General features: G+C 44.1%; 1 protein-coding gene across 2 annotated transcripts in view; it reads left to right on the forward strand.

Annotated features, from left to right (window-relative positions):
* The window catches only part of LOC126425164 (esterase FE4-like), a 346,217-nt gene that overhangs the window by 112,093 nt on the left and 211,557 nt on the right, over positions 1-22,567 (forward strand). The window contains exons 9-10 of one of the 2 annotated variants that reach the window (XM_050088116.1): positions 128-260; positions 17,549-17,567. In XM_050088116.1, the coding sequence (XP_049944073.1) occupies positions 128-260; positions 17,549-17,567 (152 nt within the window). Of the gene's footprint in view, positions 1-127; positions 261-17,548; positions 17,900-22,567 lie in introns of those variants that run through there. The other variant, XM_050088115.1, reaches the window with a different exon arrangement.

Raw genomic sequence — 22,567 nt, forward strand, 5'->3', positions numbered from 1 at the left:
TACAAATTGGATCTGACAAGACTACTCCAGAGCAACGGTTTCAGTCTTCCACTTGAATACTCCTTTCCGATGACTGTAGGAAGAAGTGTATGCATTGTAGTACCAATGTTGCTGTACCATGTTTCAGGTGCTGGCCACGGAGAAGACTTCAGGTACATCTGCATCGGAACCATGTTCGGTGGCCCACCTGTAAAAGACTCCTTCGACGGCAAACTCGCTGACAAGCTGACGCGCCTCTGGACCAACTTCGCCAAGACAGGGTGGGTACCGAATACTGCCTGCACAGGGCTCATATGCCTCTAAGATGTAATCAAGTTCTCTCAAAACTTAAGGCTCTCTTCTTTTAACCAAGACCTAATGAGGGTTTCTGGAACAAAATACTGTAGTCACTGGAAGAGAGAAAAGGTCACACCCTTCGACAACAAGGCTAGCAAAGGTGATCGACAAAACTACCATCCAATATCCATGACGTCCATTTGTTCTAGTATCCTAGAAAAATAATCGGAGCTCAAACGTAATGAGATATCTCAATTAGACCGACGTCCTACATGCCAACCACCATGGATTCCGAAAACATAGATCGTGTGAAACCTAACTCACACTTCTCTAACGTCTCACCTCGAAATCCGCGTATGAAGGCAGTCCGGTAGATGCAGTACAGTACTTCTGGATTTCGAAAATCATTGCAATCACTACAAAACTACGCTTATTAGCGAAAGTAATATGCCGTATCAAGTGAAATGTGTAGCTGGATCGAAGATTTCTTCGTAAGGAGGATGCAGAATGTTATCTCGGATCGACAGATGTGAAAGTAATCTGAGGTGTACACTAGGGAAGTCACTGTTCATGTGAACTGTCAATGATTTGCAGATATACACAGAAGAGCCAAAGAAACTGGTACACCTGCCTAATATCGTGTAGGGCTTCGACGAGCAGGCAAAAGTGCCGCAACACTGTCGGGCATGGATTCTACTAATGTCTGAAGTAGTGCTGGAGGGAACTGACACCATGAATCCTGCAGGGCTGTCCATAAATCCGCAATAGTAAGATGGGTTGGAGATCTCTTCAGAACAGCACGTTGTAAGGCGTCCCAGACACGCTCAATAATGTTCACGTTAGTGGCCATCCGAACTGTTTAAATTCAAAAGAGTGCTCTTGAAACCACTCTGTAGCAATTATAGACGTGTGTGGTGTCGCATTGCCCTGCTGGAATCGCACAAGTCCCTCGGAATGCACAATGAACAGGAATGGATGCAGGTGAATCAGACAGGATGCTTAGGTACGTCTCACCTGTCAGAGTCGCACCTAGACGTATCGTATCAGTGGTCCCATTTCACTCCAACTGCACACGCCCCACACCATTACAGAGCTTTCACCAGCTTGAACAGTCCCCTAGTGACATGCAGGATCCATGGATTCATGAGGGTGTCTCCATACCCATCCGCTCGATACTATTTGAAACGAGACTCGTTCTAGCAGGAAACATGTTTCCAGTAATCAACAGTCCAATGTCGGTATTGATGGGCCCAGGCGAGACGTAAAGCTTTTGTTCGTGCAGTCATCAAGGGTACACGAGTAGGCCTTTGGCTCCAAAAGCCATATCGATGATATTTCGTTGAATGGTTCGCACACTGACAGCATTGAAATCTGCAGCAATTTGCGGATGGGTTGTACTCCTGTCACGTTGAATCATTGTCTTCAGTCGTCTTTGGTCCCGTTCTTGCAGGATCTCTTTTCGGCCGTAGCGTTGTCGGAGATTTGATGTTTTACCGGATTCTTGATATTCACGGTACACTCGTGAAATGGTCAGACGGGAAAACCCCCACTTCATCGCTACCTCAGAGATGCTGTGCCCCAACGCTAGTGCGCCGACTATAACACCACGTGCAAACTCACTTAAATCTTGATAAACTGCCATTGAAGCAACAGTAACCGATCTAACAACTGCGCGAGACACTTTTTGTCTTATATAGGCGTTGCCGACCGCAGCGCCGTATTCTGCCTGTTTACATATCTCTTTATTTGAATACGCATGCCTATACAAGATTCTTTGGCGCTTCAGTGTATTAACAGTAACCACAATTATTGGCAACTTTCTTTAACTGAGCGGAAATTGTAAGCTGTGCCGTTCACAAGATGAGACATGCACTATGTTATAACTAAAACATTAACGATTTTAGTTGGTATAGATCAGCTCATACAAATACCTGGATATTACAAGAGAGGTTGCTTATATATTAGCCGTGCGGCCCATCCTAGAATATCGTTCAGTTATGTCGTACTAGTACCAAACAGCACTAGCACATAATGTGGCACGCATACAGAAAGGACAGCACGAATGGTCATAGGTTTGTTTGACCCCTAGGAGAATGTCACGGAGGGCCTATAGAAACTGAATTGGCAGATGCTAACTATCCCGACCAAAACAAAGTTTCAGAGACCCGGTTTAAACGATCAGTCTAGGAATACACAACATCTCCCTTTGTATCACTCCTATAAGGATAACGAGGAAGACATTAGACTAATTTAAAAGAGGACAAAGGAGCCTAAACAATCTTTCTCCCGGCGCTATATACGTGAATGAAACGGAAAGGGGCCCCTAGTAACAGGTATTGGGTTGTTTTGGGGAAGGAGAGCAGAAAGTGAGGTCATCGGTCTCAACGGATTAGGGAAGGACGAGGAAGGAAGCCGGCCGTGCCCTTTGAAAGGATCCATCCCGGCATTTGCGTGGAGCGATTTAGGGAAATCACGGAAAACCTAAATCAGGATGGCCGGACACGGGATTGAACCGTCGTCCTCCCGAATGCGAGTCCATTGTCTAAGCACTGCGCCACCTCACTCAGTTAGTAACGGGTATAACTGGAAGCGCCATCTGCCGTGAACATCACTGTGGTTTGAGGCATATGGACGCAGATACAGAGACCATTTGTCTTCACTGCGCAGTTAGTGTATTGTCATATTTTTGTTTAAGGTTTTATTCCATAGGAACAGCTTTAAAGCTCTTCACGATACTAGACATATAGTAAATTTGACAATTTAATGTAGAAGTTCGGTATCTCCTTTGTGTAACTGAGCAACTATCAGAATCGACAGGTTTTACGATGACGTAACTCTGCAGTAACTAGAACCGTTCAGTAGCAAAAACGCATAATGTTCCTGATTCAAATCTAAACTGAGGTGCCAATGTTGCAGAATGGCTGCCCTATGAAAAGGTATACCACGTTCCGTTTATGACGCCCGAATGCTGAGGCTAGATGGGACATATCATGCTAGAGTACGGAGAGTATGCACAGTATCTGACCACTCTGCCACTCTGGAGAGTGCTACAAGGCGAATCATCTAAAACTTGCACACCAAATTTTGCGGGAATGGAAAGTACTATTCATGTGCGGTTTTCACAGCATGGATTAGTAGTCAGGGGGTCGTATTGTTAGCCAATAAATAAATTGTAATTATACTTAGAAAGTCTATTTTTCTTGCAAAGAGAGACTTTTTTCAAAGGAACACTGCCTATTGACATTAACAGACTAAAAATAGGGAAAATTAGAACGTTAGTAGTGTTTCATATAGGATTCTGGTGCGAGTCGTTTATGACATCTGGTATTTGGAAGAGTTTCCACACTGACACTTCTTTGCGACATACGAGCTTCATAGTTTCTAGGTGCGATGTTGTTATGTTTGCTTACATTGTCCTCGTGTGCTCCTGGCGCGCATTTCGACTTGCTAATCAGTTAACGTGTGGCCGTCCAAGCAGTGGGTCGTGAGTGGGCGATGGGATTTACCTACGCAGAAAAAGTCGGCACGCTCATCGTGTGTGAAGAGTATAGAAAGAATGCAGTTCATTCTCATATGGGTAAACGGCAAGATACCGCAACACACGTCAACCATCTCTGCAGTTACGAGGGCTGTCCAGAAAGTAAGTTACGATTGATCGCGAAATGAAAACCATAGAGAAAATCAGAAATGTTTCATTTGTAAGTTAGCTACACCTTTCAGCTACTTCTCTACGTAGTCGCCGTTCTGACTCAGACATTCGTCGTAGCGTTGTACTAACTTTCCAATACCCTCATCATAGAAGGCAGCCGCCAGTGCTTTCAGCCAATTCTCTACGCTGGCCTAAAGCTCGTTGTCTGTGCCAAAATGTTGTCTTCATAGCCAGCGGTTCGTTTGAGCAGAGATGAAACTCAGTGGGAGACAATTACTGGCTGTATTGTGGGTAATCAAACATTTCCAATTGAAACGATGCAGGAACATCTTCATCAGCAGAATGAGGCTGAGAATTGTCTTGAAGAAGAAACCGCACGACAGTTATGCAATGTTGGTTGCATAGCTTCAGGGGAAAATTCTCACCAGGCCCTCGTACTTGGCGGGAGACATTATTTTCTATAACATCTTTACTCGCTCACTAAGAGCTCAGGAATGAAAAGAGCGACATAATTCTACCTAGAGTCATACTAGAGACACTGCCCAACACATCTTTGCAAAGCTTTATCGGATTTTCAGTTTCCATTTCGCGACCGATCGTAACTTACTTTCTGGACAGCCCTCGTATTTATCAACCTCTTCAAGCAGGTTCTGAAAGTGGTAGTGCAACAACTAGACAATTTAACAGAAGGAAACAGGTGACTACAGACGAGGCGGAAATTGATGTTCTTGCTGCTTTGCAGTCGATCCACAAGTTAGCTCCCGGGCAATCACACGAGTCAGCAAGTGTCACACACATCGACGTAGGTTCCATTCCTATCACATCTCTCTCCAGGAAGAGCTGCTTGGAAACGAGTGTGAGAATTGTGTTTACTTCTGTACATGAATATTAAGACAGAATATTCCAGAGGTATCATGTATCTTGTTTAGTGATGAAGCCACATTTGCCAATCGTGGCCAGGCAAACCGCCGAAACAAGCGGTGTTGGTCTGTTGACAGTCCACATTGGCTGCTTCAGGTGGAGCGTCTGCGTGCATGGAGTGTAGCCGTGTGGTGTGAGATAGTCAACGACCAGCTCATGGACCTGCTTTTCATGAACAGAACACTGAACACGTAGAAGTACATCTACATCCACATCATACTCCATAAGACACATAATGTAGTGTGGCGGAGGGTACTTTCGGTACCGCTGTCTGATCCCTCTAACCCTGTTCCACTCGTGAATAGTGCATGGGAAGAATAATTGTCGGTAAACATCTGTATTGGCTCTAGTTTCTCGAATTTTCTCCTCGTGGTCAATAGACGAGATAAACGTTAGGGGAAGTAATATGTTGTCCGACTCCTCCTGAAAAGTGTTGTCCCGAAATTTCAATAGTAAATCTCTCCGTGATGCACAACGCCTCTCTTGTAACGTCTGCCAGTGGAGATTGTTTAGCATCTCCGAACGCTCTCTCGCCAGCTAAACGATCCCATGACGAAACGCACCGCTCTTCTTTGGATCTTCTCTATCTCCCGTACCAGTTCTCACTGATAGGGATCTCACGTAGATGAACAATACTCAAGAATTTGGAGAACAAGCGTCTTATAAGCCACTTCTTTCGTGGGTGAGTTACATTTCCTTAAGATTCTTCCGATGAATCTCTGGTGTCTGCTTTTCAAACTATCTGTTTTATGTGGTCATTCCACTTAAGGTCGCTCTGGATAGTTACGCCTAGACATTTTAGGGCAGACGCTATCTCCAGCTGTTTGTCATCTATAGTCTAGCTGAACAGTAGTGGAGTTTTTTTCCTATGTACGCGCAGTACGATACATTCATTTACGTTCACGATCAACTGCTAGAGTCTGCACCATTTATCAATTCCCTGCAGATTCTTACTATCTTATGGCGTTGCTGCTTTGCTATAGACAATAGCCTTAAAGAGCGTCCCACACTGTCTACTAGATCTTTTATATATATTGTAAACAGCAACGGTTCTATCACACTTCCCTGTGGTACTCCGGATATTACCTTTACATCTGTTGATTTAGTTCCTTTAAGAGCGACGTGCTGAGTTCTATCTGCAAGAAAGTCTTGAATCCAATCGCTGCTCCGACAGTCCGGAAGCTCGTATTTTTTTCATTAAACGGCAATGCGGGACGATGTCAAATGCCTCACTGAGATCAAGGAAGGTGGTATCAACCTGAGCGCCGTTGTCCACTGCGCTGTGGATCTCATGGAGCGCGCTGAGTTTCGCAGAGACACTGTTTGCGGAATCCATGTTTATTTTTATAGAGGAGATGTTCATTTTTCCAAAAACGTCATAATTCTTGAGCATAAAACGTGTTCCATAATTCTACAAGAGATTGTCGTCAACAATATAGGTCTATAACTGTGCGGTACTGTCTTACGGCCTTATTTAAAAACGGGAATGAACTGCGCTTTTTTTCAGTTAGCCAACTTTCGTTGCTGAAGAGATCTGCGAAAAATTATTGCTAGAATGGGGCCAAGTTCTTTCGCATAATCTTTACAGAATCTTATAGGCATCTCATCTCGTCCTGACGTCTTTCCACTACTAAGCTATTGTAGCTGCTTTTCATTTCCGTGATCGGTTATCTCAATATATGCCATTAGGACGTTCGCACGACGATTGAAAGCAGGGACAGTGCTACGATTTTCCGCGGTGAAACAACTTCGGAAAATCGAATTCAGTATTTCGGCCTTCTCTCTGGTATCTTCCGTTTTGGTGCCGGTGTGGTCGCTGAGAGAATGAATAGATGATTTTGACCCATTACTGATTTTACATACGACCAAAATCTCTTACGTTTTTTATTCAGGTCGGTTGACAACGCCTTACTTTCAAAATCACTGAACGCTTGTCTCATTGCTCTCCCTACGCTCACTTTCGCTTCATTCAGCTTTTGTTCATCAACTAGGTTTTTACATTTCAATCTGAGAAGCATTGTAGCCTCCTAATAGACCATCTTCCAAGAATTCTAGAAAATGTTCCTCTACAGACTAGCAGGAAACTATGATATCGATGTGAAGACGACTGCCTATCGCTAACCTGACAATGAGTGTCGCGTAGCGGACCGGTGATGCGGTAAGGGGAGGCTGTAAGCGAAACGGGGCCGAATGCGGAACCAGTTTAGCGAAGATGCGGGGCACGAATAGGCCGCAAAATGAGAAATCCACTGGCTTGAGGGACTGCGACAAAGTGTTGGTTCTTGTGGCCCAGTGCCTGGGAGCGAGAGTCTCAGAGACGTCGATACTGGTCGGCTGCTCGCGTGCTACTGTCGGAGGCGTCTGTGGAAAGCATCTGAAACACACTGGAATCGCGAGTAGTTCGTCGCAGAACGTGGAGGTCGCAGCAGACTCGTGCGCACTGTAAGGCGTCTATCGTTGACCTGATGACAGATATAACTCTGGTGCAGAACACACAATCCAGAGCACAGTACTCAGTGCATAATGTTGAATAAAAGGCTTTGCAGCAGGGTCCTCTACGAAATGATGAGAGCTGTCGACAGGGGATGTCAAATTGATTCCATATTTTTCGATTTCCGGAAGCCTCTTATCACCGTACCTCACAAGCGAGTTCTAATGAAATTGAGTGCCCACGGCGTATCATCTCCGCTCTGTTACTGGATTCGTGATTTCCTGTCTGAAACGTCATTGTTCTTAGTAAATGAGGGGAAGTCATCGAGTCGTTCCCCAAGGAAGTGTTATAGGCCCTCTGCTGTAGTGCACAAACGAAAATGGGGGGGGGGGGGGGGAGGAGGAGGAGGGGGAGGAAGAGATTAGTGTTTAACGTCACGTCGACAACGAGGTCATTAGTGACGGAGCACAAGCTCGGATTAGGGAAGAATGGGGAAGGAAACTGGCCGTGCCGTTTGAAAGGAGCCGACCCGACATTTGCCTGAAGCGGTTTAGGGAAATGACGGAAGACCTAAATCTGGATGCCGGATGCGGGTATGAACGACTTAGTAGATAACTGAGCAGCATTCTTAGTTTGTTTGCAGATGATGCTGTTATTTACCGTCTTATAAAGTCATCAGATGATCAGAACAAATTGCCAAACAACTCAGAAAACATATCTGTATGGTGCGAAAAGTTGCAGTTGACTCTAAATAATGGAAAGTGTGAAATCATCCAGATGAATACCCAAAGGAGTTCGCTAAATTTCGGTTCCACGAAAAATCGCACAAATCTGATTGCTAAATTTACCTAAACACTTAAGGATTACAGTCCCGAATAACGTAAGTTGGAGCGAACACATAGACAATATTGTAGGTATACGAATCTAAATACTACGATTTATTGGCAGGACACTGAGAAAATATAACAGGTCTATTAAGAGGATTGCATGCTTTATGCTTGTACGTCCTCTTCTGTAGTATGCTGTGTGGCTTGGGATCCTCATCAGATACGATCGATGGAGGACATCGAAAAAGTTCAAAGAAGGGCAGCTTGTTTTATGGTATCGCGGCCAGCCGTTGTGACCGAGCGATTCTAGGCGCTTCAGTCCGGAACCGCGCTGCTGCTATGGTCGCAGGTTCGAATCCTGCCTCAGGAATGGATGTGTGTGATGTCCTTAGGTTAGTTAAGTTTAAGTAGTTCTATGGGACTGATGACCTCAGATGTTAAGTCCCATAGTGCTCAGAGCCATTTGAATACGCAATGCATTCAGGCCCAAGCGAGTTCAATCTATGGAGCAGAATGAGGATACGAAGACACCCGCCACCTTGGCCTTCTTGCCGTAATTTGGTGCCATGTCCTCAAGAATCGGAAGAGTCCTCCAAAGATATAACATCGAGTGTGTTTTTAGACCATCTGCAAAACTGAGGAACCTGTTAGGTTCGGTTGAGGATGATCTCGGTCTGAGGAAACGTGGTGTGCACAAGATTCCTTGTCAGTGTGGGGCGGCATACATAGGTCAGACATGTCGCACAGTACAAGAACGTTGCTATGAACATCAGCGTCATACACGCCTACGCCAACCGGAGAAGTCGGCAATTGCAGAACACAGGACATCACATGATTTTCATGATTTATGAAAAGACGGAAGTTTTATTCCCAGCATTCTCTTCCTGGGATTGCGTCATTAAGGAGGCAATACATATCCGTTCAGCTGATAACCTTATCAACAGGGATGCGGGATTTCAGTTGAGTACAGCCTGGAACCCTGCATTGGCTGCTGTTAAATCACGACGAGAAAGCAAAGAGCTTTCGACAATAGACCCGTCATAACTTTGCCAGCATGTTAGTAAACACAGCGTCAGCGCATGCGCAGAACGGCCGCTCTGCGTTTGAGTCTGGCGCCATCTATCTGCAAATTTTTGCGTATGCGTGGTTTCCGCGCCTGCGCAATCTTCACGCGCGTGCTCTATATACAGCGGCGTCGACATGCGGATCTTGTCAGTCGTACCTAGCCACCAGCGAGGTTCAACCACCTGATGATGTCGGACAGTTGCTCCGAGGAAATATTGTGGGATTTGCACAACGTCATCCGGAGGCACACCCGTGAAGAATATTTACACAATTTGAACCATTTTGCGTGGTGAGAGGTAAAGCCCGAAATGTGGTATCCTCGGCACACCCTCGACACTATGGATCTCTGAATGTTGTACTCCCTAACGATTTACGAAATGGAATGTCCCACGCATCCTCTCCAACTACCATTCCGCGTTCAAAATCTGTTAATTCCCGTCGTGCCTTCATAATCACGTCGGAAACGTTTTGGCGTGAATCAGCTGAGTACAACTGACAGCGCCGCCAATGCTCTGGCCTCTTATACTTTGTTTACGCGATGTTACCGCCACCTTTATATGTGCATGTCACTATCACATGACTTCTGTCACCTCTGCCAGGCAGTTTCAAAAAGGAAGCTATTGAGGAAATCGTCTCAGGTTATCTGGCGAGTTGTGGCATCGAGTAGCCGCAACCTTTCAAGGAGTTGTTTCTTGTACTAAGTCAGCTTTCGCACCCATAGAATGACCCGCCATCATTTTATAGAATTTCGTTTTCCGCATCAGAGTGAAAATAAAAGCTTGCAGCATAGCTTAAAGCCCACAGCACAGCCTGAATAAGAGATTGGAAAGACTTGAATTATTCAAAACAATTATTGATCTGACTGGGTATGTTCCTATGAACGCAATTATTTCTGTTTTATTACTAGAATCTTTAAAGTGCTATTTCTTGCATATTTCATTGAGCTGGTATACTATTAACTTTTGGAGGTCTTCATTCTTTTGAATGATAATATCATCTGCAAACAAAAGTACGTTCAAGCATTCCTCATTCGTTACCTTAGTTCCTTTTACTTTACATTTACCTTTACGAAGAATGAAGTCAAAGCAAAAATTTAAAAAGAGGTAGGTGATAGCAAACACCCTTGTGTAACACCTTGGTTAATAATTAGTTCTTCTAGTCATTTCCTACCTGCGTTTATTTACACTGGCGTATTTTTGTAAAAAAAAAGTCCACTACGTGTATTAGGTAATAAGGATGTTCACAGTGGGACATATTCTTCCGTAGAATGTCACGGCTCATACGGTCAAAAGCCTCCTAAAGGTCAATAAAGACCATATGGGTTTCTGTTTTAAGTACTCTGTGTTTTTTACAATTTTTTAAATTACAAACACATTGTCTGTGCGTGAACGAACTAATCTAAATCCGTTTTTTCTTTAGAAATAATAGCTTCCGTGATACTCTTCATGCGGTTATTGATTATCTTTGAACATAGTTTGTAGCCAGTGTTAAAGATACACATGCCACTGTAGTTTTTATAGTCATTACGTTTCTATTTCTTGAAAAGTGAGAACTTTTGCTGTATACCAAGCGTCTAGGATCTTGCAGTTCGTCCAACATCCATTTGTTAATTTTAAAAGTCTTTCATGTAGTAGTAAGCCTCCATATTTCATTAGTTCTGCATTTGTTCTATCTATTCCAGTAGCTTTCCTGTTCTTCATGTCTTCCAGATCAACTTGTAGCTGGATCTACTTTCCATTATACATACTATCTCATATTCGTCCTTCTATGTAAACTATAAGGATGTATAGTGATCTATTCTTTGCTCACTGTGTATAATATTCAGTGAGGCAGTGTATTTTTCTTCCTTTCTCAAGGCTTTCATGACTTTACATGGATATTCTGTAAATCATATTTAAGGCAGAGGGTACATCGAACCACCTTCACAATTTTTTATTATTCCAATCTCGTATATCTGATTCCCCTTATTTTATCGTGGTGATCGTTTCTCACTATGTAGATCGGCGTCAACAAAATATTTCCGCATTCGGAAGGGAAAGTTGGTGATTGGAATTTCGTGAGGAGATTCCGTCGCAACGAAAAACGCCTTGCTTTTAATGACGTCCAGCCCAAATCCTGTATCATTTCTGTGACACTCTCTCCCATATTTCGCGATGATACAAAACGTGCTGCCTTTCTTTGAACTTTTTCGATGTAGTCCGTCATTCCTATCTAGTAAGGATCCCACACTGCGCATCAGTATTCTAAAAGAGGACGGACAAGCGTAGTGTAGGCAGTCTCCTTAGTGGATCTGTTACATTTTCTAAGTGTCCTGCCAATAAAACGCAGTCTTTGGTTGGCCTTCCCCACAACATATTCTGTGTGTTCCTTCCTCCTTTGTATGCACACTGTTGTCTTTCGTGTACGTCGTGCTGTAAGCCACTTATGAACATGTCTCACAATTCGTGTGTGCGCTATTTGTTCCGCGGCGTTGCTTTTTATTTTGTATGTTTCCCAGCTATCTGATGTGTTTGTCTGTACAGACTTCAAATATGTTACTTGCTGTTCTTTAATGCCTTTTTTAAAATTTCTGCATGGCAAAATTTGAGTCGTTCTTCCCCATCTGTTTTCTTCTTTTTATCAAGTGCTTCAGGAGGCTGCGTTGATGATGCAGGTCTTAGTATTATTGCATTCTGTATCGATGTCTATACTTACTGGTAGTGAAGCAAGTTCCTTTGCATGTTCAAAATCAAGGTGTGTCCATCGTTGATGCTTTGGTCAGCCACTGTTTTACCAGTCGGTTTAGCCGATGTTGACGCTCGTCACCTGTTCTGAATAGCGCTGCGAAGTGCATCGCTGCATCTGGCCGATGCACTGCTTATCACATCCGCAACTGAGGACACAGACACCAGATGCCTGTAGTCCTAGTTGGTCCTTCACTGAACCATCCATATTCTTGATTTTAACCACTGACCGAAAAAGTATTTTCATGTTGTGCTTCTCCATTATCCTGGTAACCTTGAGATGCGGGGGGCGCTGGCTACGGAAGGAAGGCCAGTCGCTTCTTCTTCTTCTTCTGCGTTCTTTTCTTTCTTGTTCGGCTGGAGAGCTGTAATTCGGCAGGCCGACTTTGATTGTGGTATATGGCTCACGCTGACTGTGTCACGGTGTTGAACACAAATTTGTGTTGCGCTGGATGGAGGCATCTATTGGTGTTTAGGTGCAGCTCCGTGTGAATCTTCTTGCTGCAGACAGAATGTCCCAGCGTGCCACCAGGAATATTTATCAGAATCACGGTAGGTATTCGTTTCTGTACACCTCATTGCTGAACCTCAAATTGTCGTGTATGCTGTTAAAGTGGCACAGGAATTCTTGTCGGTTTTCTTAAGTGTGCGGCCAAACCAATTACGTGGCGTCCACATAGACACTGCACAAAAAAGTTTCAATGTTGGAAACCCTGTAATTGTCTCCTACAGCAACGTATAAGTTTGAGATTAACCTGAGAGGTGGTTGAACCCTTCTTCTGGATGATGCAAAAGGATTGACTTCTGCCACGCTTCAGGCAGCAGGTTATCGACACATGCGGAAAATAGTCCACAGCTCAGAAGTTCGTGTGAGCTGTGAGGTGTGAGGTGGGTCAGTGATGTCACAATGGAAACAAATTTCACCCTAGTCCTGCCCAAAGCCACCGTGAACGTTTCGTACTATGCAATGGTCGTCACACACCCTCTTGTTCACATTTCACCCCTTCTTTCGACACTTCTACAACAGAGGTCAGTGTACGCAACGCACAGCTTTGAAATCACACGGTTTTCTTACAGGTGGCCGATGACAGATTTCGGCTGATCGCCATCTTCGCATCTGTTGTAAATATAAATATTGGGTAAGCGACCAGGTTCAATTAATTGAGATTAAATCTATACAAGTCTTAGTAATACATGAAATATAAAATATAAAATATTTATACCCATGTATGACAGTCATACATACAGTCAAAATATTCTGATATACATCATCGTCAAATTAAATATGTGCGTGCTAAACTCAGATTGATTCAGTATATATACAAAAACCTAATGCCAGCGGAGGGCACTTTATCCAGAGTACCTAGTAAACCAGTGTCGTCAACATAAAGATTAAAATGCGGTATGCATTGTCTTTAGTTAAAAAAAAATTTCCCCCTTGGCTAAACGAGCGTCTGTCATTAAAAACAGTATAAAAAGTATAAAATTAAAATAAAAATAAGAAAATCACAAAATCTTCTATCCTAAGATTAGTTAACAGTGAACGAAACCATAACACACTTAATAAATTAGTGACCATTAATTAAAAATAGAAAATTGATAATCGATATTATATTAGAGTGCAGTATCGATTGCGAATATGTCGTGGCTTCTCTGCATGACTTTCTTGTTTTCCTGCGGTTGAGCTCACGGAGGACGGCCTAGTCTCTTTGTCGCCGGTGGCCGGCACAGGCCAATCCGCTGGGGTGCTCCATGCTACTCAAACTAGTAGGTCTCCGAATATATCAACGTAAGCATTCAGGTTAAACTCTTTCTGTTCATTCAGCAATAATTCCGGTTGCTGTTTCCTGTGCACATAAACCTGCATTTCTTCCAGCAGTTTCATTAATTATCCCTTTGGCGCCCTATGCAACACTTTCATATTACTATCTATACGTCCTACATGTCTTTCTCTGTCAAGATGTGTACCGAAAGCGCTCTTGTTTTGATTAAATGTATGTTCTCTAAAACTAGTTGGAAATTTCTTCCTGTCTGACCGATGTAAAATTTATGAAAGTCCTGGTAGCACGCACATGTTTAACTTGACTATGATTTATATCAGAATATTTTAACGGTACGTATGACTGCCATACATGGCTATAAATATTTGATATTTTATATTTCATGCATCACTAAGACTTGTATAAATTTAATCTTAATTAATTGAACCTGGTCGCTTACACAGTATTTATATTTACGACAGATCTGAAGATGACGAAAAGCCGAAACCGGTCATAAAGTCTAAAGAAATCTGTGATCAAGACGGACTAGTGAAAATAAAAGCCGGCCGCGGTGGCCGAGCGGTTCTAGGCACTACAGTCTGGAACCGCGCGACCGCTACGGTCGCAGGTTCGAATCCTGCTTCGGCATGGATGTGTGTGATGTCCTTAGGTTAGTTAGGTTTAAGTAGTTCTAAGTTCTAGGGGACTGATGACCTCCGATGTTAAGTCCCATAGTGCTCAGAGCCATTTGAATCATTGTTTTTTTAAATAAAAGTGCTAAAAATAAAATGGTAGTGGTCTCATATACAACCTTTATGTCTTCAATCGGTGGCATAAAGGCCGTCAATGAAAGCACCCCTTTCCTTGAGGCGTTGACTCTCGCATTTTTCGCGGTGGAAAACAACAGTTCTCATGCGGTGGAAGACAACAGTTCTTAGTGCAATGAGCAACAGGGGACGTTCTTGACAACGTTCGTCATTGCTTACACTCCCGAGACGATCCAGACCCAATCCACCTCTAAGGCCATCGTGGGGCTGCACCCCGACTGAACGTGGTCCGAACCCTTTGGAGTGTAGTATGACCGCGATTGATGCTCTTGTTGTGGCTGTGCCCTCTTGTAAAGTTTTGTGGTTCCTGACTGGATGAGGAGAGGATGGTATGATACGTGAGTGTCCTCTCATTACGACGCAAAATTCATACGTGGTTAAAATACACTTTATTACAGGAACCCACTGAGTACTTAACTTCAGTGATGTCCGATATCATGTTTGTGGTTAAAAGCAATCAAATAACATGTACTAATTCTTCAGTCTTCTCCGTGTCCATATCACAACTATGTACAATAGCTAACGTTCCTTAACAGCTAGCTACGGTGCGAGACGATTATCACTGTAAGGCTAGAGCACAGTGCGACGTTCTGACGTGCAGTGCGAACTGAGTTCCGACGCGACGTACTGAGGTACTGAGCTCGAGAGCGTGAGAAGACAGCCTGTGTGCACGCTGCCCAAGGGGCATTGTCGGAGCGTTGCCTCATGGCGTGTCTTGGTCTTCTCTTGTCACAGCCGCGTGTGGTTCAATGCCTTCTACATAATGTTTCCTAGTGCCGATCGGTGTGCTCGTGAAGGCACCGCTCTGGTAGTTGGGACGAATAGGGATCGTTCAAAACCGTTAGGCAAAATGTGGACGAGATCTGAAGCAGCAAAAGTTGTTTATGCTCTTTCAGCCCTCCTGTTTCGCTCCCTCCAGTGCCATGATCGCGGAAGAGTGCAACACTGAGCTACATGTGAACGAAACAGCAAAGGGCCCCTCTAAATCATCCCCCTCCCCTTCCTGTCAGGCAAAATGTCCGTCTAAAGCCCTTCCCCTGCTCTCCAAGCCCCACTCGTCCCCCAGTCGACAACATCCAACCTTTGTTCAGCATGATATAAATGAACCTGATAGAGGCTTGGACATCTTGAATAGTTTTGAGCTGTCATTACCGCTTCCACCCAGCGTAATTGTGGTGTGCGTACTGTAAGACCTTCGGTACATACACCATCAGATTATTTGACTTGTCGCTCCAACGAAGTAGGCGAGTGTCAGCATTATGTCTCGTGGTCTTATCGTGGCGTGTTTATCTTCTGCCTTTAGGTCAGACGATAGAAATGCCACTTGCGCGCTTAGAGTAGCAGATTGACGGTGACCAACTTTTAACAGAACTTGATTAATTTTCACACACATTTAGTAAAATAACAAGCATAAAAATTACTTAACTTGGTTCTGGAGGCTATTTACAATTGACAATCTGAAGTCCTTTGGTATGGGTACGTTAATCTTATTCTCACATATATCTCTGATACTTGTCAAAAGTATATATATTTATCTTCATGGCTATGTACAGGAATATGGTAATCTTATTAGGCGCAGACTGAAACTCGCCTATAGACTGGTACAGGCAAATGTAGAACTCGTACAGACTGGTACAGACTAATGCAGACTGGTACAGACTGGTGCAGACTAATGCAGACTGACTAATCGGAGGTCTGTACACTCGTTATAATACCTCGCGCGTTCATGTGCCACTGCGCGAGTGTGATCCACGAGGAGAAAAGGTTCTTCGTTAGCAGCAATCTCATTGGCTGCGTTACATATTAATACGCAGATCGGCGGAAGCAGAATTTGGTCCGTCTCTATGGCAGCCCATCTCGTAGTGCAGAGACGGACGAGCGCTGCGCCTGCGCTGTTGTGCTTAGCGGGGCGCGCTCTGGTGGGATAGTTGTGTTCGCGCTGACTACGCGGAACTATGTACACAACAGTAATAAATGTGGTCGGTTTGCACTCCAAATGCGTCATACAACGTACGTTGGGATTGCATCTCCACGATCTTCCTTGGAGTAGGTTCACTCGCCCACGGGAAAAGGGGGGGGGGGGGGGGGGGCTTGAGCAGTGCTTTACGTTGTTAATAACGTCACCCTGTTGCTCATCGCACTGTGAACTGTCGTTTTCGATCGCGAAATCTATGGGAATCAACGCCCAGCTGAAGGGATTTTCGTGTCGATCCTGCTCAATTGCGTGTTGGACATGTTTTCCCTGACCACCCAAAAGAAACCCGACTGATTTCAACGCTGGGTGTCGGCATTCCGACATCCACTGCAAAGTAGAAGGGCTGAAATGTGGGTAAGGGAGGACGCGACGACCTTCCCATCCTGTGAGACGTCCGAGATAGCTTTAGCCAGACTTGTGGAGAAATTGGTGCCAATATGATTTCCTTAACGCACCTAAGACCTCAAATGAACGTGTGAGCTGTGGCCTTCTTCCACATCTGTCGACACCTTACTGTTTGAAGTGCCGCCTACCTCGCGGGTGACACGTTTTTTTGTGCAGTGTGTATCAAACGCCTTTCGTTTCGAGCACGTTGTTTCGAAAGTTGTTTCCTCGTATTGCTCTGTTCATGCTAGCGATGCGTAGCTCTAGAGGGGACCATAGCGATTCAATCAGTCTGTTCTTAGAACCAAACAAGTGGTGGTGAGCGCGTGTCGATGCGGTTTCACCATGTCGCTGTCGAGTGAAAGACGTGACGTCGAAGCTGAATAAGACATCATCCTACTCCAGACGTATCTCTTGAAGCACCTACAAGAACTACTTATTTCTGGCCGGCCGGTGTGGCCGTGCGGTTAAAGGCGCTTCAGTCTGGAACCGCGTGACCGCTACGGCCGCAGGTTCGAATCCTGCCACGGGCATGGATGTGTGTGATGTCCTTAGGTTAGTAAGGTTTAATTAGTTCTAAGTTCTAGGCGACTGATGACCTCAGAAGTTGAGCCGCATAGTGCTCAGAGCCATTTGAACAATTTGAGCTTATTTCTGCTATGTGTATGTCTTTTTCTGCTTCTGAGGAACTTTGCCTTTGGTGTGCGCAGGAAAGTGACCGACCCGGAGGTGTCATGGCCGCCTTTCACGGAGCAGGACCAGTCCTACCTGCACATCACCAGCGACGGGCTGACCATAGCCAAGCGGCCATTTGAGGAGCGGGTGGCCTTCTGGGAGAAACTCTACGACCGGTACGGCAGCTAGCAGCCAGCAGCAGTGCAGCAAACAACAGCATCAGGGGAAGTCGCAGAAACCTTCTGACGAGAGAGAAATTTCCCATACTTCATCGTGACGAGATAAACTTGTGGTTCATGTACATCTAAATCCTGCAAGTTCAACCAATACTTAATCAATTACGGTTGTGTAAAATACCACCAGTGTACACTTACCACTTCATTAAATAAAACAGTACTATTTACTTTCTCATTTTTAATTACTCACAGGCGGCCAATGACGCCATTCCAATAGCCAGCTGTCTCAGCTTTCCTGACGGTAAGCAACCTCAATGTCGGAAGAGTTTGATATTTATGCTTCTATCTTGTCCATTATGGACCTTGAACCTGCGACTGTGTACGCTAAATATAATCATATTTCTTGTATTTACTGCATCTACGCTCTAGATGCCTACGAATTTAAGATCATAAAATCAAACTTATTTTCATGAGTAGATGTTGTCGTAACTATACATAATAAACCATGGAAGAAAAAATAAGGGGAGGTGGCGCTACAGACTTACGCCGTACGCTGTTTTGAAGCCCCAAAACGATAGTACACTACTCTTTACATGGAGATAGATTACGATTGCTTTTAGTTCGTAAGTTCTGTCATGTAGGAGAAGCCCGGCTAAAACGACGTACCATTCTGCTTTTAGGTCGTTACTGGTTCGTAAACCATGATATTAAATAAAATTTGTATCAGAACCGTGTCTCATTCACTTGCAGGTTTTACAATCTTGGTGCCATGTTTTTAAATCAATATGAATCATAGATTTGTGACATTTTTGTGAAAAGTACATAACGTGTCATTTTAGACCGATGTCAGGGTAAAATGATATAGGACTAAAATAAAGTAAGAAATTAAGAAAAAATTAGACATCTGATTCATTTAACAAATTTGTGCTTAACAAATAAAAGACTGTTCCTGAAACAATTCTTCAGCAGTATCAATGAAGGTTTCTCCGTTCATTCGTACAAAAAGTGAAGACTGAAAGTAAAATTACGAAGGTGAATCTACGAAACAACAAAATTAGTTCCGTTTTTGAACAAATAGACGTCACCAATGTCATCTAGTTGCAGACATCACAAATAAAGTTTATTATTCTGTGTCTTATCCAGCGCATTCAGTGTGTGCCCAAAAATACACTGCTGATACCGTATCCAGTGATCCCCGGGTTTTCGACACTCTTGTATTTCCAAGCAGTGCGAACTGTGACAATCTTCGGAAGCATCAATGTTGTTGCCAAAAAGGTCTATTTTGTACAATATTTCTTGTCAAAACTTAACTTTTCTCTTTGCTTTTCTCGGATATTTGAAATGCAAAATGTCAAACCAAACATGTGTGACTGAAATAGTTTGAGGTGTTGAACCAGTTAACACTCCAAGCAGTGTTAAAAGTTGGTTGGAATCTAGGCAGTCCTTTCTGAGCACTACTGAACATTTTCTTCGTATTCCTGGCGTAGCCTGCGGAACTCCGAATGCTTTCGACGTCCGCAGCTGTCACATCTCGCCTCTGCACCGCATCCCGACTGCACAGACAATTTCCTTACTGTATTGCCTACCATCCGAAACGGGAAATTTACGTACTTACATTTGGCCTATGTAAAGTCGTTGCACTTCTGTGTCATTGCACTTTTGTTAATTCATGTTTAATGTTTCGTTTAATTCACTTTATTAAATAATGACCCACCTTGCTACGTCATTTTACTCGGGTTGCTAAATTTAAACAGATACGTAAAGTAATCAGCTTAATTAACATCAGAGGTCACACAGATTAGAACTAGAGTCCACTTCGGGGTAAAACAGCATAGTGTGACATTTTACCGTGATACATGGTATATCACATATCACTTCAGCCTGAAACGCCTTCTTTGACTCATTCGAGAAACGTTCAACTACTGCGTCCTCTAGCAGAAACTCCTGCTTCCCAAAACACAGCTTCACAAGGTAACGTAATTATCTACAATACTAATAATACTATACTAGTACTATACCATAGTATAGAAAACGTATTCATTCATCCTTTGGCTACGTTTGGAGCTGCAGCATGACCTTCAGACGGTGGGTATTTTCAGGAGCTTTATGTTGTGCAGATGGTCCAGAAAGCCGCAGGACTCGTGGTCTCGGTGAAAGTAGGGGAGGGGGGGGGCCTTGAGCAGTGCTTTACGTTGTTAATAACGTCATCCTGTTGCTCGTCCCACTGTGAACTGTCGTTTTCGACTGCGAAATCTATGGGAATCAACGCCCAAGTGAAGGGATTTTCGTGTCGATCCTGCTCAATTGCTATATATAATACTATACTAATAATAAATGAATATATGTGAACAAAAGTAATGAAGTTGGAGGCTTACTTATAAGTTTTTCGTTCACAGTACCAAGCTGGAAGCTCATGGCCACATACGTAGGAACAGGGTCGCCTGTCGGCCTTTCTATACAGCTTAGTGCAGGTGGCCCCACTCAGTTGGTTTCGTCCACTGCCTTACTGTGTTATTTTACCCGGGTATGTCATTATAGCCTGACTTCCCCTACTTGTGACAGCTGTTTTAAATAGTAAATATTACAGTGCTTACGCTTATATCTGTCTCATTGTTACATCTCACTTCGAAATCTTACCTATCAAGCGTAAATTTCGTGCGCCGCCAGTAATAGCAAAAAAACAGTGAGTTCATTTTTGCAAGCATGTATAACGTGTAACTGACAAAACGACATCACAATCGATTATTTTTTTGTGTGAAACGACGGGATCAATATAAATGGCACCTACTTTCAGCGAGATCACGAGTCCTGCGGCTTTCTGGACCATCTGCACAACATAAAGCTTCTGAAGGTCATGGTGCCGCTCGAAACGTAGCTAAAGGATGAATGAATACGTTTTCAAAAATCATTGCACATTGATTGGTCGCAGTATCAATAAAAAACATCCAATATCTATAGTTGTGATTCTCGCTTTAACAGGATGATTTTTTCCACCACCTACAAATTCTAGGAATTAATCGATGAGAGGATAGGGAGCAAAAGAAGGTCTAATGAACTTTTGTCCGGAAATTCATGGTTTACGGGCTAGAGATCATTTATTCAGTCATACATTGTTAAAGAGACTGCGATCTATAATGCACTGTACCATGCAACCATAGTTACAGTACGTGTCGAAAATCGTTTCCATGTGCCTCAGTGCGTGCGTCGCCGTGCCGTAGCACGTTCTGTCTGATAGGTTCACATCGGCCAGGCTGCACCCGAACATCGTCAAAGGTAGCATGAATACGCTGCTCCAGTGTCTCCACATCTGGAATGGAGTCCGCATACACGATACTCGTGAGATGGACCCATAACCAGAAATCGCACGGGTTGAGATACGATGAACGAGCAGGCTGTGTAACTGGATCCCCTCGTCCCATCCATTGACCAGGGAGGACTCAATTGAGATGTTTCCGGACGTTAACGACGAAGCTGGCTCGAGCAGCGTCGTGTAGCAGCCACATAGCCCTTCGTATCATCAATGGCTCTTCTTCTAGCAGGGGAGGCAAAGTCACTCGCAAGAAACGCCGATAGTTCCGGCGTGTTAGGAAGGAAGACTGGTCCCAAAACACCGTCGGCAGTTTTCCCGGCCCACACATAGCGGCTGCACCGATGCTGATGATTCGCATACAGTTCCACAGATGACTGTTATGAAAGTTGAAGATACCACTTCGCATAAAGGTGGCCTCATCTGTGAATAGCACGGATGACACAAATCCCGGAAACGTGGTTTTCCTGGTGAAGAAATCCGTGATAAAACTGCTCCTGATGTGGAAGGTCTGTCGCTAGTAAGCCCTGCACACGCTGTCATGGAGAACGTTCCACACGGTCGCCTGGCTTACCCTGTACCTGCGGCCCAACTGCCTGGTTCTGACTCGGCGGTCGCCTTCCACAGCATGAATCACATTTTCCTCCCAAGTCTGGTGTCCGAATATTTCCGGTACGTCCTTCATGATTTCCTGTTTCCTGATACAATCTTACTGCCCGCCACCCGTTGCCATTTGCCTTTTCGTAAGTAAACATCATATCTGTAAGCTCTCGATCTGAAAACGGAACCATTGTGTACAACGCTGTATCACAGCCACTACAAGCTGAGTCAGAAAGACAAGTGAATCGGACACAAGAGAGTGCGCTAGGGCATGGTGTGTGAGGAACAGTACCGCCCTCTAGGAGACCGCGCATACTGTAACTGTGGCTGCGTGGTAGAGCGCCTATTAGACTGCCGTCTCTGTAACAAAGTAAGATCGAATGAATGGTCTCTAGCATGGAAACCATGCATTGCCGGAAATACATTCATTAGACCGTTTTTGTTCCGTATCCTCTTATCCATTAATCCCTGGAGTTTGTACACGGTGGAAAAAAATCTCCCTGTACGTTGGCGTGCTAAGTAGAGGTATATTATCTAATACGAGTTAATCGTAAGAAAGACGAAGACGAATACGACGAGTTCGTTGCGAAAGGAGAACTGCTACTTGTTGAGGCCCAGCATTGAGAACGACGCAGTAAAATGACAAGTGAAGCAATCCTTCCTCCTAAAAAGTAATATTACACATGGTAGCCACGCTATGCAAGATGCCGGTGTTAATTTTTTTTTTATTCGTCGTGTTCCGTAGATCCCATCAACAAGGTGACACATCAGGTATGTGGAACGAATCAAGGTATACATTAACATGACACTATGGTGTGCGTACTGTAAGACCTTCGGTACACACACCATCAGATTATTTGACTTGTCTCTCTAAAGAAGTAGGCGAGTGTCAGCAATATGTCTCGAGGTCTTATCGTGGCGTGTTTATCTTCTGCCGTTAGGTCAGACGATAGAAATGCCACTTGTACGCT

The sequence above is a fragment of the Schistocerca serialis genome, chromosome 10, assembly GCF_023864345.2.
Source record: "Schistocerca serialis cubense isolate TAMUIC-IGC-003099 chromosome 10, iqSchSeri2.2, whole genome shotgun sequence".
NCBI lineage: Eukaryota > Metazoa > Arthropoda > Insecta > Orthoptera > Acrididae > Schistocerca > Schistocerca serialis.